Source organism: Bos indicus x Bos taurus, chromosome 8 (genome assembly GCF_003369695.1).
Source record: "Bos indicus x Bos taurus breed Angus x Brahman F1 hybrid chromosome 8, Bos_hybrid_MaternalHap_v2.0, whole genome shotgun sequence".
In the NCBI taxonomy this organism is placed as follows: Eukaryota; Metazoa; Chordata; class Mammalia; order Artiodactyla; family Bovidae; genus Bos; species Bos indicus x Bos taurus.
The window spans coordinates 6,363,888-6,382,265 of NC_040083.1; the positions used below are offsets into that span (position 1 = coordinate 6,363,888).

At 36.1% G+C, this 18,378-nt stretch overlaps 1 protein-coding gene across 1 annotated transcript in view; it reads right to left on the reverse strand.

The window, feature by feature from the left end:
- Positions 1–8,312: 8,312 nt before the first annotated feature.
- FBXO8 (F-box protein 8) overlaps positions 8,313–18,378 on the reverse strand; it is a 39,478-nt gene continuing 29,412 nt past the window's right edge. The window contains exons 4-6 of the mRNA XM_027548969.1: positions 12,435–12,553; positions 10,208–10,404; positions 8,313–8,946 (exon numbers count right to left, since the gene is read on the reverse strand). Of these exons, the coding sequence (XP_027404770.1) occupies positions 8,759–8,946; positions 10,208–10,404; positions 12,435–12,553 (504 nt within the window). The 3' untranslated portion in view covers positions 8,313–8,758. The remainder of the gene's footprint in view (positions 8,947–10,207; positions 10,405–12,434; positions 12,554–18,378) is intronic.

The window sequence follows — 18,378 nt, forward strand, 5'->3', positions numbered from 1 at the left end:
CTTCCAGCCCAAATAAACTTGTTGGTCACCTGGGTTTTCTCTGTTTATAGCAGCAACACCTTCTTCAGATCATGCAGAATCATTTTTAACTCTTTCATCTTTATGGCCAACGTTCAGTCTTGTGCCAGGAGGATTTACTTCTGAAATATCTCTCAAATCTTTCCTCTGTCATTTCCATTCCAATAGCCATGCCAAAGTTCAGATTTGCACCAAATTTCACTGCCAGAATTCCAGAAGCATTTTCACTAGTTTCCTTATAAAACATTCTAGTGTGTTTTTGTTTAACATTTTAGATTGGCTTTAAAGAGCTTCGTAAATCATAGATCAGAAATGACATCTGTGTTCATGAATATCTCCAATTGCCTAGAAAAAGTCCCAACTCTCCCTTGTAGCATTCTCTTCATCCAATCTGTATTTTCCAGCCTTTTCTTTCACTAAATCATTGCCGAGAACTTGCCCTCCAATTCCAGCAAATTGTTCACTGTTCCATGACCTCAGACACTTGTATGTTTCCAAGCTTTTGGTCTGGCTGTTGCCCATCCAGCAGTATACCTGCTGATATCACAGTTCAGTCCAGTTCAGTCACTCAGTCATGTCCGACTCTTTGCGACCCCATAAATCGCAGCACGCCAGGCCTCCCTGTCCATCACCAACTCCCAGAGTTCACTCAGACTCACGTCCATTGAGTGAGAGATGCCATCCAGCCATCTTGTCCTCTGTCGTCCCCTTCTCCTCCTGTCCCCAATCCCTCCCAGCATCAGAGTCTTTTCCAATGAGTCAGCTCTTCACATGAGGTGGCCAAAGTACTGGAGTTTCAGCTTTAGCATCATTCCTTCCAATGAACACTCAGGACTGATCTCCTTCAGAATGGACTGGTTGGATCTCCTTGCAGTCCAAGGGTCTCTCAAGAGTCTTCTCCAACACCACAGTTCAAAAGCATCAATTCTTCAGCACTCAGCTTTCTTCACAGTCCAACTCTCACATCCATACATGACCACTGGAAAAACCATAGCCTTGACTAGATGGACCTTTCCGGCACACATAGCGCGGCCGAGAGGAGCTACTCCATGTCCGAGGTCAGGGGCAGAAGCCGGGAGGACCAGATGCCTGAGGGGCAGTGGCCAAGAGGAGTTATCCCACGTTTGAGGTCAGGGGCAGTGCCCAGGAGGAGCAACCCCACGTCCAAGGAGCGGTGGCTGCGCAGGTGCAGGAGGGCCTAGAGGAGCTATTCCATGTTCAAGGTCAGGAGGGGCGGCTGCGCTTTGCTGGAGCAGCCGTAAAGAGATACCCCACATCCAAGGTAAGAGAAACCCAAGTAAGACCATAGGTGTTGCAAGAGGGCATCAGAGGGCAGACACAATGAAACCATACTCACAGAAAACTAGTCAATCTAATCACACTAGGACCACAACCTTGTCTAATTCAGTGAAACTAAGCCATGCCCATGGGGCCACCCAAGACAGGCAGGTCATGGTGGAGAGGTCTGACAGAATGTGGTCCACTGGAGAAGGGAATGGCAAACCACTTCAGTATTCTTGCCTTGAGAACCCCATGAACAGTATGAAAAGGCTGATATCACATTCCTTCCTTAATACTTGTCTGTACATTTAGTCTGATTTCTGACTCCTGCGATCCCATAGACTGTAGACTGCCAGGCTCCTCTGTCCCTGGGATTCTCCAGGCAAGAATAGTAGAGTGGGTTGCCATTTCCTTCTCCAGGGGATCTTCCCAACCCAGGAAACGAACCCGGGTCTCCTGCATTGCAGGCAAATTCTTTACTCACTGAGCTATGAGGTGAGCCAATACTAATCGCTCACTCTTCTTTTTATAAAATCATAGGGCCTTTTCTCCCCCCATAAAATTGAGGGGGGAAAAAAAGACATAGTGTTTTTATTAACTAACTCCATAACAAACTTCTGTTACTTTTTCCCCCTATATTTAAAAAAAATTTTTATTGTTGGATAATTATTACTGTATGATGTTGTTACTTTCTGCTGTAAAACAACTTGAATCAGGTATAAGTATACATATATCCCCTCCTTCTTCAGCCTCCCTCATACCCCCATCATCTCACCCCTCTAGATCATCACAGAGCACCAAGCTGAGCTTCCTGTGCTATACAGTATGTCCCCACCAGCTATCTATTTTACACATAGTAAGGATGGCACCCTACTCCAGTACTCTTGCTTGGAAAATACCATGGGCGGAGGAGCCTGGTGGGCTGCAGTCCAAGGGGTCGCGAAGAGTCAGACACGACCGAGCGACTTCACTTTCACTTTTCACTTTCATGCATTGGAGAAGGAGATGGCAACCCACTCCAGTGTTCTTGCCTGGAGAATCCCAGGGACGGGGGAGCCTGGTGGGCTGCCGTCTATGGGGTCGCAGAGTTGGACATGATTGAAGAGATTTAGCAGCAGCAGCAGCAGCAGCAGCAGCAGCAGTGTGTATATTCAATCCTAATCTCACCCCACCCTTCCCTCCCTGTGTCTACGTCTGTTCTCTGTGTCTGGGTCTCTGTTCCCACCCTGCAGATAGATTCATCTGAAGCCTTTTTCTAGAGCCCACATATATGCAATAACATTTGTTTTTTTCCCTTCCTGACTTACTTCACACTGTGTGACAGACTCTAGGTTCATCCACATCACTACAAATATCCAATTTGTTTCTTTTTATGGCCGACTGATACTCCATTGTATATATGTACCACATCTTCTTTATCCATTTGTCTATTGATGGGCATTTATGTTGCTTCCATTGTCCTGGCTATGGTAAATGGTGCTACTATGAACGCTGGGGTGTATGTGTTTTTCTGAATTATGATTTTCTCAGGGTATATGCTCAGGAGTGGGATTGCTGGGTCATATTGTTGTTTTATCTTTTTAAGGGGGGCTTTTTTTTTTTTTTAAAGAAAGCTTTTTTAACACATCTTCCAAAGTTTTTATGGTTAGTAAAATACCAAATGTACTCGGGGTCTGTCTCTCCTGATCCCTATAAATGGTCACATTAACCTCCAAAACTCACATAACATCTCCAGACCCCTGCAAAGTTGCAGTGGTAAATATAAAGTATTGTAGAATTGTATGTGATAATGGTTATCCTCCTCCCAGCAAAGCTCTCGAGGGCAGGGCATAGTTTTTTTTTGATTTTGCTTTTGCTTTCTTTTACAGCACCTGGTTAAATCCTTCCTTGCACAAAATGAGCCATATTTAAATGCTTACTTAAATATTTAAATGAAAATTTCACTGTCATGTAAAATGTACTGCTGTAAACTCATGTCATATTATACATACTGGGGAACTATAGTGATCCTGAATATGTGAGAAATGAAATTCTCCTTGAATAGAAAAACAAAAAAATGCATCAGAATAACTTTAGAAGAGCAAACCATGCCCAAGTGATTAGCTATAGTAAAGTTTTAAATAACTTGATGTAATAATCATGAAAGTATTAGAAACATTCTGAGTCAATAAAAAGAGAAACTGCTGAGAAGGGAAAATTATTGTTCCACTTAGCATAACAGAAAGAAAACAAGCAGCAAATACTGAAAATATCTGGTAGAAAGTGACTTCAGTTAACAAAACTTATTTATGTATTAATATTTATGGGATATCCCTGGTGGTCCAGTGGCTAAGATCCCATGCTCCCAAATAGGGGGCCTGGGTTTGATCCCTGGTCAGGGAACTAAGATCACACATACTGCTTTTTACTGTTCTCTTTGTAAGAACAGCAGTCTTGATCAACTGCTCAAGGCATTTCCACTTCTCTGTACTTTCCTCAGCTTTCCTACCATGGGAATGAAGCCGACAGTCACGGGAAGCCTGGCTCTGGTTGAGAATTTTTTCCCTCAGATTGTCTACAGGCACACAGTTCAGAAGAGATCACCATCTTGATATTGTGAATAGGAAAGCACTCTTTGCTAATTTTTTGCTCTGATAAAAATTGGCAAGTAGACATTATGTTATTTCTAAAGAAGAGAGACCAACATTAGCATTGTTTCCTTATGTGGTTAATTAAACAACAAAGCAAAAACACATATTGCATTTACCCCCAATAACTAGCCACATTCAGCAACTCTGTTTTAGCAAGTCATATCCCTGACTATTTAAAAATAAAAGTACTCAAGTAAAAGAGGAGTGTACTATGTCAGATCATAAATTTATAGCTTATTGCAAAAACTTGATGCTAAAATTTGGTCATGCTAATGGTTAAAAAGCATTTTCAAAAGTGAAAAATCATTTCACTTTTTTTTTTTTTAAAGCTCCACCTTAATTCTTTAAGTTAAAAAAAAAAAAAAAATGATCCCAAGATCGTAGGATTCCTTGTTTGTTGAATTTTTAAAATGATTTAGGGAAAAGGGATATATTAGTAAAGATTTTGTCTTTAAATAGTTTCCTTTGGAAAACATCAACACTTAAATATTTAAAAAGCGATTAACCACTTGCAAGAGACTGAAAACATCCCAGGTATGTGTGTTCCTAAAACATACATTTTCCAATTGAGACTTTTAAACTGTCAATGCCCGAGAGACGATGCCATTGATGTGTGCCTGGCACTAGTTCTGCCAGTTAATTTTCTCCCCAGAGAGTGGTTTTGGGCGACAGAGTGGCGTCCTGCTTCCCAGGTTGTTGCATTGACAAACTGCAGTGGGGTAAAGTCAAGAAGCCTGACAAAATCTCATTAATCATTTTAAATTAAATCCAACCCTCCTGTCCGACCAGGCCAAGAAGAAAGTCATTTTTTTTTTTTTTAAACAAATGAAAATTTCCTCTGTAAAGATTTGGTATCTTTCTCTTGTTGGTCTTTAATTTGATGAGACAAAAATAAAACAAAACAATCCACTTTTCTAAGCTTGAAAACAAAACATTTATCCAGATATGATTTAACAGATCAACCAAGTGTCTTTTAAAAATAAAACAAGCTTTGAATAAAAATGCATGGAAACATTATGAAGGGAAACTCTACCAGCTAAATTAGGAACACTCTATCATTTTCTGAATACTTCAAAGAATTTATTTTGTTCTGTCTAAAATACATGACCCTTGAGAATATTTGAAAGAAGAAATTTTAAAAATTTCATTATCCATACTATTTTGGTATATTGTGTGCCAATCTGTTCTTTCCAGTCATAGGCTTTTGCTTTGTATTACATAGTGATTGTAATGTGTGTGTATATATGTAATTCAATATCCTTTTAAATATTTACCATAATTTACAACTGCTAACACATTATTAACATCATGGCATCATAGTCATGAGGATGTGTTCTGGTCTACTTGATCAGTCCTTAGTTTCTGGTGTCAAGTATAAACTCAAATATTTATTATTTGTTAGAACAGCCCAAGTTTGGGGCATTCCAATTGTTTCTTTTTCTTTTTTATTAAAACAATGATGTGACGAAGACTGTACCTACTGCCCTTCCTCTGTTTTGGTTTATTTCCTTAGGATGGTTTCCTAAAGTAGACATATTCGCTTACAATTCTTGGAAAGAAACCATAGTCAGTTAGTTGCATTATTAATACTAACATTTAAGAAAATGTTCACTAGAATAATATATAGGTTGAATCTGCATTATTTTGAGTTAACTCTAATACATCCTGATTTGTAAAATGGGTACACCTGAAAGGTCTGGATGTATTTTTCTGAAATGCAAATAGTAAAGCCATCTTTCTGTATACTTAGAAACTAAACCAGGGCTAGAATAATACAATTGTGGGTTTATTGAGAAACTACTTCTGGGCCAAGGTCTATGTTAGTTAGGTATTGAGGGAGATCTAAGAATACAGTTCCCACCTGCAAGAATTGAGAAAGCTGCCCTGGAGGCAAAAGAGTCTGAGGGGACTTTGAAGGGCAAATAACATCTCAACAGGTAAATAGGGATTATAAGCTTTCCAGAGAGAAAGTAGAACAGATGAGATTAGAGAGTGTTAGTTTGGACAGAATAATAATGTTAGAAAAAAACCCCATTGATGATAAATTTGGAGGCTCTAAAAGTTTTCAAGCACATTCTCCCTTTGCTTTTCTTAATAGAACTTGTACTGTATGTTAAAGTATAAGTGGTGATGGTGTATAGGAAGGAGGACTAGCAGCACGCAGTTGGTATGGTGTATTCTGGGCTTGAAACAGCAGAGCCCTTACTGGGAAGGAAAGTGTAGACGGGTCTGAGTTGCAGAGGACCATAAGCACTCTTAGGGGTTTCAGCAGAGTTCGGATTTACACACTGAACAAGGAGGTGTTTGGCCAGAGACAATACAAAAGGCATTAGCACTACCATTGTTTTCTAGCCTCAAAGAACTCAAAAAAGGCCTGAGTGTAAATGGAAAAACAAATCTACTGGGCTGCAACACATGCAAAGCTCAGCATCCTTCTTGAATCCCTAGCTCTTGGGATTCCATTATTCCCTGGTCCTTCTACAGTTTTTACAAACCTTTGTTTTCGGACTTCATGCTTCATCTCGTATAGCATACTCCAAATTCTAATCACCCTCAAACTTACGTATCTAGTCTTATTCTTTAGCTTCAATGTTCTATTGATACTTTCAAATTCAAGACATCCCCAAATTAGAATCATTATCTTTTCCACTTCATTCCACTGGTTGGTTTTCCTACTAGTTACCTTTGATAATAGAATAAGCAGATCCTCATATTAGAAACTTTTCTTCCAAATCACTAAATCCTATCAATTTTCAGTTGTGTGTTTTTAAAAACTTTTTCTTTCTCACTAACTCCTCCACCACTTGCCTAGTTCAAGCCTTAGAATAGAATCTAATAGAATAGACAGACTAACAGTAATCCTTGACCTTAGTAAGACTACAGTTTGATAAAGAAGTTGGACATGTAGAAAATTAATTAACACCAGTGGTATATACTGTATAATAGAGACAGTCTTTGATAGCTGTGACCAAGAAATTATATTTGAAGTGGATCTTATGATAGTAGGGGGACCTTAGATACAAAAAAGAGTTAAGGATATCAGAAAGAATAGCTTGTAAAAAGAAATATGGGTTTGGTTTACATAGGTGAGGCATTTATAAAGACATTTATTAGAATTATTTTGTCGTGGAATTCAAACTTATGTACGTGTGAAACATAATTAGATATTTGCTTTGGAATCTTAGAAATTGTGTGTGTGTGCTGTGTGCTCAGTTGTGCTCGACTCTTGTGATTCCATGGACTGTAACCCCCCTGGCTCCTCTGTCCATGGGATTTTCCAGGCAAGACTACTGGAGTGGGCTGCCATTCCCTTCCCCATGGGATCAAACCCAAGTCTCCTGCACTGGCAGGTTCTTAACCATCGTGCTACCTGGGAAGACCCTAGAAAGTGTTTACTACCAGCCTAAAAGTCCCTTTGACTCTCAAAAAAGCTGTTTTGATTATCTTGTTTTTGAAAATTCTGTAGTCCATTGTTCAGTTGTAATAATAGGGCAAGATCTGTAAGCCAGGATCCTACACTTCCAGCAAGGGGCTCCCCCTCCCCCATTTCACTCCCCCTAAACATAGCAGCTGTATCATGCCAAAGCTGATACTTTTCATCTAGAGACATTTCCAGGGCATTTGTGACTTACCATATACATGCATTGTTCTTTATCACTCCAATGCTAAGTGTTTTAATGATTAAATAACTGTTAATTAAGATGTTAATTAAGATCTACTTCATACATTTGCTTTCCATTAAGCAGTAGTTCTACAGGAGGAAATGGCAACCCACTCCGGTATTTTTGCCTGGAGAATCCCATGGACAGAGGAGCATGGTGGGCTACAGTCTGTGGGGTCATAGAGAGTCAGACACGACTGAAGTGACTTAGCACCAATCAGTAGTTTTTCTCTCATGACCCAATCTCATAACATCTGTGAAGGCAGAGTCCCTTCCAGGTACCAAGAATACTTGGCACAATATTAGCACATGGAAGGCCCTTGATAAATATTTACTGAATAAGTGAATAAAGACAGTTCACTATCATTCACAAGATTTCTTTCCCAGCTGATTCAGAGCTGAAATCATCACAATTAAAATAGTAAGGTCTGACTAATTACTTTGGATATAAGTTCTAATAGCATTTTGTTCTTATGTGTGGAAACCTTAGATTTTAATGTGTTTTGCTATGGTTTCAAGGACTTCAGACTTAACTAAGGCAGAAATTTTAAAAATCAAGTCAGGTGATGAATTTATGTTTTAAAAATAAGTGCCTGTTTTGCATAGAGACAAATATACTCTTCAAAGATTGGAAAGAGAAGCTGGTATGGTTTCTATCCAGGTTAGATGCAACTTTTATGAAGACAGTTGTAATTTCTTATCAAATAAATCTCAGAACTCAGTTTGAGAGAAAAAGGAAAGGCTTTAGTCAAAATCTTTACAATAAAATAATTATGATTATAAATTTTTAGTTAAATATGTACATATTACATGGTATTTTAAAAAAGAATGGAAATGAATAAAGTTTTCAGGCAAAATCTAATGCACAAATATACCATCTTTTTTAGAATATAACGTCAGTTTAACATTCTTAAACAGCTGTGTCAGACAATGGCTCTGCTTTGTGCAAAACATGATAAGCAAAATTAAGAAAAATTCTGCAAAATTCTTTAGTTCCCCAAAGAAGTCACTAAAAAAGAAAAGAGTAAAAGAAAAAAAGTTGTACACTCAAGCTTGATTGTATACAGAGGCTAGAATGACCAGCACTAATGTCACCCCATATCTGCTAAATAGGTCCTTGGGTAGCTTCAGTTTGCAGTTAAAAGCTGAAGTCCCAGCAGTTGTGCTTTTATGCAGCCACATGGCCAATAAGGTAGATGTTGTCATAAAGGTGCCCCACGAAATCTTCACTAATGTTTTGAGCAGCACGCCGGGTATTTCGAATAAATTCCCTTTTTGACATTTTATTCTTCACATGAGGGCTAGTGAGGTCAATGGAAAGTAGAATCAAAGAGTAGCACAGTACATAGACAGCATCTGGAAGGAAAAAGAAACACCTCCAATTATTAGCTGGTTATTAAACAGTGGTCCCAAAAGAAAAGTGTTCGTAATTCCAAAAGATTAGATTAAAATTAAAGAGAACTGCCTGGGCCTTTTCCAATTTGGTGATGAAAGTCTTGTGTCCTAGAAAACTCATCTCCTGGGCAAACAGGGATGTCAATTATCCAAACACCAATTCATTGAGCATTTTCTTCAAGTAATTTAGGAGTTTTTAGTGAAAAGTCATTCTAAATTTAAAAATTTCAGAATTGGTTTTATTTTCCTCTTGCTCTCGAATGTGATATTCCCATTCAACTATCCATAAAATATATTTGTACTCTCAGTATATCCTATTAAAACAAAGTAAGATATTTATTTACATACGCTTTTACAGAAGCCTAATTTAATTTGGAAGCATTTTACACAACAAGAAAATGTATTAACTTGGTACTAGAAAATAAAATGTAAACATCTCATAAAATTATTCTTCTTATTTAAGATATGTATAAAAGGTCTACAAAAATTCTATTGAATTTACATATTAATCTCAAAAGTACATCTTTAGATTGCTATACATGAGCCCATGCAGCAAAATATTTTCTTCTCTATATATTTTCAGGGCAATAGTTGATGCTTATTGTTATCCTCATGATACTTGCTACAACTGCTTACTACTACTACTATGGTGTTTATTTTTCAGAATCTTGCAGTCTTAATAAAGACTGTCTTACACAAGCATGTTCAACAAATTTCGTATGCTAGGAAAAGGTTTGGTAATCTCTGTAATAAGATAAGAACAACATTCTTGACAGGAAGAAAGAAATAAAGCTGCATTACATGAAAAAATACATAGATGACTCAGGCTACATCATGCACACATATATATACACACAAAGAGTGAAAACTAGTTATACCAAAAATACACTTTAGTAGAAAAATTCTAGCTGTTACCTATGTAATATGTGTATTACTAAAAGCTTTAAAAATAATTTCTCAAGATTTTGATTAGACTAGTAAAAAATTTCCAATGTTTAAGTAAGAATTTACATATCTAAGTGTAACTTTCCTCCTAAAACAGTATATTTACTACATGTAAATAATAGCTCTGACAAACTAGTCACTGCTAGAAGCAATGAAACAAGTATTTCTAATTATGGGAAGCATTTTTCCCCAGAGTGAGGAAAATGTCTCATTTACTACTATTTTTACCCAGAGATGGGAATGGGAGAAGGAAAGAATTCACTATATATATTCTTACCAGGACTAAGGCCAAGTTCTCTCATTAAATCAGGGTTACAAGCACAGAATCTATGTGAGAACTTTGTTATAAGTGTTTCAAGATACTCCCCACGCTCTTCAGGGGCATGGATGTGACGAAAAAATTCTCTCAGTGCATTGGGTAAGAATTGATTTCTAAAGTTATGCAGTGTTACAAGGTCATCCAAGACATCTCTCCTAGTAGAAAAAGAAAAAGGTACAGCTTTAGTTAACTTTTCTCTATTAAAAAGAGATGGGAAAAATCATAGATTATTTACTTTTTGGATAAAAATACTTTACTATTTATTACCAGTCTTATAAAGCATATATGTCTTAAAAGTTTAAAAAAAATCAAAGTATGATTATCAAGTTAAACAATTTTAAAAAATCTTTCATGAATAGAACAAAAAACAAGGTGAACTAGAAATTTTAATTCTGAAATGAAAAAATGAATTTTTCAGAAAAATGTTAACTTATTTTCAAGAATCTTCTTGGCTAAATCCATATGATCAACAGAATTATTTACCTTTTTAATTCTGAAAATAAGGAGAATCTACATTTTCCATACCAATCCACATTGCCAGAGGTAACAACTGCTGATGTGAAGCTTTTTAAAGTGTCTATCTATACCCTATATTGTTCTAGAATCTGCTTTTGCTTATTTCCTAGTATAATATGAACAGCTTTCTGTGTTTTTATACATGGATCTAACTCATTCATTCTAATGGCTCCACAGTATCCCACCTTAAGGACATAATTCTAATGAAATACATTTAGGTTGTTTACAATTTGTGTACATATGTACATATATACTTATTATCAATAGCATTCCAATAATCATGCTTTGGGGTTCCCTGGTGGCTCAGATGATAAAGAATCTGCCTGCAATGCAGGAAACCTGGGTTCAATACCTGGATTGGGAAGATTCGTGCCTGGAGAATCCCCATGGACAGAGGAGCCTGGTGGGCTACAGTCCATGGGGTCACAAAGAGTCAGACATGACTGACTAAGCACAGCACAATCATGCTTTGTTACAGTATGCTTCAATCCTCACTAAACTCAACAATGTTTGTATGATCATAATCTTAATTTCTACCAGTTGCTTATGGCAGAGACAGGCAAACTACAGCTAGTGGGCCAAATACTACAGAGGCCCATGGGCTGTTGTTATAAATAAAGCTTTATTAGAACACAGCTTTTCTCATTTGTTTACTTATTGTCCATGTCTGCTTTGATGAGACAATGGCATAGTTATAAGTAGCTGCAACAGAGATCATATGTCCTTCAAAGTCTAAAATATTTACAGAAAAATCAGGTTTTTCCACAAAAAAACCCTGCCAATCCATAGGTACCTAGCATTTCAGAACAAAAAGAGTTAATGATACCATCTTTATGTAAGAAATTTTTTTCAGTGACCAATATGCTGAACTGTGCACCCCTCAAAGGTAGGGATTATGTTTTAATCAACTGCATACTACAAATTCTAGCAAAGTTCCTGGCATATAATAAATACAAATTGTTGGAAAATCATGAGAAATTTAAAAAAAAAAGAGAATCAAAATGAAAAGGTAAACCTATTTTTGAGACATTCTTTAGATTACTATGAGATCTATAATTTTTAAAACCATAGTTTATGGTGATGTCATATCAAAATATTTCCACAATATTTTTATGTCCTTGATACCCAGAATTCAAGAGTACAAATGAATAACTATCAAGTCAGGACAGCACATCAGACACTGTCTCTGGAGAGCACACTATTAAATCATACTTTTCGAATTTTCACACTTTTACATGACACTTTTTGTGTACTGTATCACAGATATACACATCTTATACCTCTAGGATTGTGTTTACGGGTACAATTTGTCTATTTGATTTTTATATGGGCAATTTCAAAATTCAGAACTTTTAGCTACCAAACCCTTAGATCTTAGGGCTAGTTATAAGGAAAAAAGGCTTCGACTTTCTCAAAAATGTTTGGTTTTGTGATCTTTGCTATCACAAAGATGTTGGACTTCCTGGGCTTTTTTTTTTTTTTAATGTTTACAACAGTAAACTCACACACAAGTTCAAGTTCACAAGAGTAATGATTTGCAAGGTACAGGAATCTTTTCCCTGTCTTCACTCAATTTTACAACTAGATGACTGTGATTTTTAAAGTAAAACTTAACTAATTAAAAGCATTCCTCAACTCTTTTCTCATGAAAAATTAAATTTTTTTTTACCTTTCATCAAGATAAATTCTCAGTTTTTTCCAATTTAGTGTCCTTGTACAGAAGATAAACTTTGCTATTTCCTTTGGTGAATCATCAAGGATGCCCTTGGACATAAAGTAGTTCACTCCCTAAGACAGAAAGACAAGTCTACATAAATAAAATCAGTCTTCATTTATAAATTTAACAATTAGGCAATAGCAAAACAATAGCTATAGAGTCTTTTCAGCATCAACAGACTGTTTATAGCTTTCACATGCAAAATACAAGCTAGAACTTGAACTGACACTATTATTTATGGTTGATAGTTTACATGCAATGAAAAGTAGGAAATTCAAAGTTTAGACTTCTAAAGAAAGTCTGATTCAATTTTCTGACTCATGTCAATTAAAAAAAAGTATCCAGAAATATCACCTAAACTGGGTTATGCGTAGGGGTAACAAATAACTATTCCTTAGATCTTAAAAGTAAGCCTTATCACGAAAACTTCAACTGCCCAATGGAAAACATGAAAGTTCAGATACACATTCTAACACACTTTTCAAGGAAACAGATTCTTGAGAAAAAAGGATTCTGCAAATCACAGACTAGCATTTTTTTGGGGGGGGGTGGGGAAGAATAATAATTAAGTTATTTAACTTAATGTAAAATGGGCAGAATTCTAGACTGGTTTATGGGTTGTATACAGTTTGGTGTTAAGTATTGCTACGTTTTATAAGAATCTGGCTCCAATACATACTGAGGCAAAACATAGTAAGACAAAACAATTTCAATGTTTTTCATAGGGTTTATCTTTGAATTTCCTTTTCTCTGCATGCAAAGTCTTCCAGAGAAGCATTATCCATAAGGCTGTGCCCTACTTTAGATTTAAACCAACAACAACAAAACAGCAACAACAAAAAAACCAAACACTGAAACCAATGTTTTCTCATGTATGTGAAGGTCACATTCAAATAAATGTCTTATGTGCATTTGAATGTGCAGCTATTGAAATAAAAGGCAGATGTGTTTATTTCAACTCACAGTTATCCAGATACATGCATTCCCATGAATGCCCATGTCTGGATAATAGCACAATGTGTGCAGTTAATTGGTAGAGAAAATGACATATTATATACATGTAACATACTGTTTTCACACATAAATTCCTTCAGCATTTCTTCCCTTTACAAACAATGACACAGTACTCAGAAACACTGCATACATTGGGAATTCAAAGAGTTGGAAAAATTTTTATAAAATCTCCCATAAAAATTTTATATTACATTTTTAGAGCAGTTTGGTACCATGAGGTTATGCTTTTGAAAGGTTATAATTATCTATAGAATGTAATTCAAAAAGATAAGATTTTTATACAAAATTAATTTTATGAGCCATCAAGATAATAGGATATTAGCAATGTTATCAAATTTTCATGAGAATTTTAAAAGTGTAAAAGCAATCCTAAAAGCATTGATTTTAAAAAGCACCGACTTTAAAAAGAACAAAATGTGAGAATATGTGACTCTGTCAACTCAGTGCGAAGCCATCTTTCAGACTGCACTGCACCCGGATAGGAGGCTAGAGCATGTAATATGGTCAAGATGGAAAGGAAAGCCAAGGAACTTGTTTGCAGTAAGGCTCTCAGAAAGAGCCTGAGGGGGTAGGAACCAGGGAAATAGGAATGAGTTTTCCATCCTTCCCTCCATTAGTTTGAACAATCGAGAGTTGACTGTATAATTTATCTACTTAGCAAGATTAAGTCAGGTTTGATTTCTTTTCCAAAATTCATCCATTTAAAAAGTGTAACAAAATATTAGAAGTATTTCCAGTGCTTAATTTTAATCCAAGTGATTCAAAGACAAAGGAATGTCAGTTAAGCAGTAATGAACAGGTTCTTTATTCACGCTTACTTGTAAATCAGTATTTAAGAGATACAAAACTAACTCTAATTTACTTTCTAAAAATTTACAAAATATAAAAAAAAAACTAATGTGGTCTATTAAATAGTACATAATTCTCTAATTATATGATATACGCCATTTTTAATATTGCTTGATGCTCCTCACTTATAAATGAACACTGGCATTTGCCTTATGCAAGCATCATAAAATTGTTGGTCATTTCCTTTTTTCTATGTTTGAAAATTTAACATATAATCTCACTTAAGTTCTCCGAAATCAATTAAATGCAGAGGAGGAAACAGATGGTTTTAAACACAATCTTGAAAACCAGCAACACAAACTTGAAATCAGCTAGCACTGTTGGTTTTGAGGAAAGACGGCCTCAGTTTCAATCCTGGGATTCCTCTGGAAAGGAAGATTACTTCAGAAGGGCTATTGGAGTGAAGGGTTAAGAGACGACACAACATAAAGAGGCATAGGACCAGATTGCAATCGTCTTCAATAAGCAAGCTGGCAACCATCCAAAACTATCTTGTTTTGTAAGCAATAAATATAAAAGAAACTATAGCATGAACTCTGTTGAATAACTATATATTTGTTTAATACATGTATAAGTATTGTTGATTTTTAAATAAAGTTTTAGAAGAATGTTACAGAGGAATCCCTAGACCCTATTGGAGGTGTTGTTTAGTCACTAAGTTGTGACCCCATGAACTGCAGCACGCCAGGCTTCCCTGTCCTTCACTATCTCCCAGAGTTTGCTCAGACTCATGTCTATTGAGTTGTTGATTGCTATCCAATCATCTCACTGTCGCCCCCTTTTCCTCTTGCTCTCAATCTTTTCCAGCACCAGAATCTTTTCCAGTGAGTCAGCTCTTTGCATCAGGTGGCCAAAGAATTGGAGCTTCAGCTTCAGAATAGTGCCGAAATCAATCAAAAGGGTTGATTTCCTTTAGGATTGACCGGTTTGATCTCTCTGCTGTCCAAAGGACTCTACCACCAAGAGTCTTCTCCAGCACCACAGTTCAAAAGCATTAATTCTTTGGTACTCAGCTGTCTTTATAGTCCACCTCCCACAACCGTACATGACTACTGCAAAAACCATAGCTTTGACTAGACAGACCTTTATCGGCAAAGTGATGTCTCTGCTTTTCAATACCCTGTCTAGGTTTGTCATAGCTCTTCTTCCAAGGAGCAAGAGTCTTTTAATTTTGTGGCTGCAGTCACCATCCACAGAGATTTTGGAGCCCAAGAAAATGAAATCTGACACTGTTTCCACATTTTCCCCATCTATTTGCCATGAAGTTATGGGACTGGATACCATGATCTTCATTTTTTGAATGCTGAGTTCTAAGCCAGCTTTTTCATTCTTCTCTTTCACCTTCATCAAGAGGCTCTTTAGTTCCTCTTAGCTTTCTGCCATAAGAGTGGTGTCATCTGTGTATCTGAGGTTATTGATATTTCTCCTGGCACTCTTGATTCCAGCTTGTGCTTCATCCAGCCTGGCATTTAACATGATGTAATCTGCATATAAGTTAAATAAGCAGGGTGACAATATACAGCCTTGACGTACTCCTTTCCCAATTTTGAACCAGTCTGTTTTTCCATGTCAGCAACCAATCTGTTGCTTCCTGAACACAGGTTTCTCAGATGGCAGGTAATGTGGAGAATTCCATGGACAGAGGAATATGCTAGACCCTATAGCATTAATAATAGTTATTAATCAGGACTGGAACTCTCAGCAGTACAGATATGTGCTTCTGTGAGTCTGTATCTTATAGGTAGCAAGGAAATCATGACTAGTCTAAATTAACATAGTTTCCAGAAAAAGGAAGGGTGTAGCTCATTATCATCTACATGGTATAGTAAAATGAGTGTCCAGTTCTGGATGTTGCATTTTATGGGACATATTGACAAACTAGAACCATCTGAATAAAGGAAACCAGGGTCTGAATGAGTTGTTGCAAGGTCAGACTTTATGTTATATAAGGAAGAACCAAGGGAGATAGAGATATTAGGTCTAAAGATGAAGCTATTTAGGAAAGAAGAAAAGATTAAGACATTGAGACATCTGAAGAGGTTAAGACTTGTGACATCTGTGTCACAAAGAAACACTGTATGTGGTTTGAGTGAAGACTTTAAACTGATGAAACTTAGAACTTCTTGCTCCCCAAAATACATACTGCTGGGTTTTCAGTGATAGAGAGTAACAAGTATCAGAGTTTTGCTCTAAGCATATATAAAAATAGTGACTTTCAAGGGGTCCCTTTTCACATAGTAATGCGAAAAGTAGAAAACTAAGGCACGAGCAAGGTGAGAAAATTGAATAAAAATCTATTGACTTAATGTATTAGTACGTGTGTGTGTGTGTGTGTGTGTGTATGTGTGTTAGTCGCTCAGTCATATCCAATCCTTTGTGACCCCATGGATTGTAGGCCATCAGCTCCTCTGTCCATGGAATTCTTCAGATAAAAATATTGGAATGGGTTGCCATAGGAGAAAAAAAAATGGCAAAATTAATGGCAAAAAAGTAAGAGGACATAATTGGAGCTGCAAGTAGAGGAGAAAGGTGGAAAGGATCGAAAATACAGGTGGGGTCTAAGACACTTTCTCAGCCTGGAGGACAGGATGGCTCTACTGGTTCAGAAACAGGTGTTTGGAGAAAGCATTAAAAGACAAAAACAGAGTGCATGTTGGTTTTCTTTTTAGGGAAGATAAGCCATCCAGAAGGAGTTGGACAAGAGCAAACTCTTAGCTCCTTGAGCAAAATGGTAAAGATTTCTATCAACAGTGGTGGAGGGTATAACAGGAAATCCATTAGGAATAAACAAAAGGAATGGTAAGCAGCGATGAAAACCCAAGAGAAGTTAAGGTGAATTCATCTTATCTCATGTTAAAGCTTTAAATAGAATACATGCTTTCAGTGATTCAAAGATAAAAAAATATATATATATCAAGAAATTCTGTAAAGCATCCTCCATGGAGTACATCACTAAAATTTATTATGCAAATGACAACACCAAGACTTAAACAATATAATTAGAGTGGTAAGTTGTTTAGACAAAAGGTTTATTTAGGTGGCAAAAACAAATAAGTTAAGAAAACATATGCAAATAGCTAAAACCAATATTAAGAAGGAATTCAGATTGAAGAACGATGTGTTGAATGAAGCTCAGTCCTCTACACAATGCATCTTCCCATTTTCTTATTACTATAAGAATGGCTCTTTCACACAGCAATTTGTTTTAAGATATACATCCTTTGTTTTTCTTCTATTGTATTAAACTCATGTTTTTCTCTCCTATTTTTAAAAATCAAATCATTATTACCCATAGTATACTTCAAAGGCAAAAATCTACTATATATATATGTTCAGAACCAAAAAATATATATTTGGGGACAAAGTGAATTCTAGGAAACAAGGCATGTAAAATATTGACTTTTGCTGTGAACCTAAAACTGCTTTAAATGATAAAGTCTTAATATTTTTTTTTTAAGTGCTGAATACTAGTACTGAAAGTACTGGCAATTGGCCCAGACACTTGGCAGAAACTTTGTGTAACAGTTGGTATCAACAGAAAAAATTACTAATAAAACAAAACTGACATACTAGGGAGTATCTTTAATGTGTTTTCCTAAAGAACAACTTAGGAAAGAAATTTAGTGAAAAAATTTGCTTTAACTAGTTTTGTTTAAACTTGCTGTTGTATAAAATGTAAAAACCAAGTATTACAGCTACTACTTTTCAGGTAATAAATCTGTCCTCTGAGCATTACACAACAGAAAGCAAGCTGGACACTGCATTTAATTTCCTTTTTAAAAGGACATTTGAAAACTTTTAGAATAACGATCCTTAAATTTTAACAATAAATATTTATAAAATGAAATACTTCAATCTAGATTTCTAATTTTTGTTTCAATATGGAACTGATCTATTAATAGTCAAGTGTACATTTTAACCACAGGGAAATGAGCAATTGAAATGTAACATTTTCATACTAAAAAAACATAAAAATAAGATATTATATTGTAAAAGCTTTAATTTTAAAATTTTAATTATTTTTTCAAAGGGG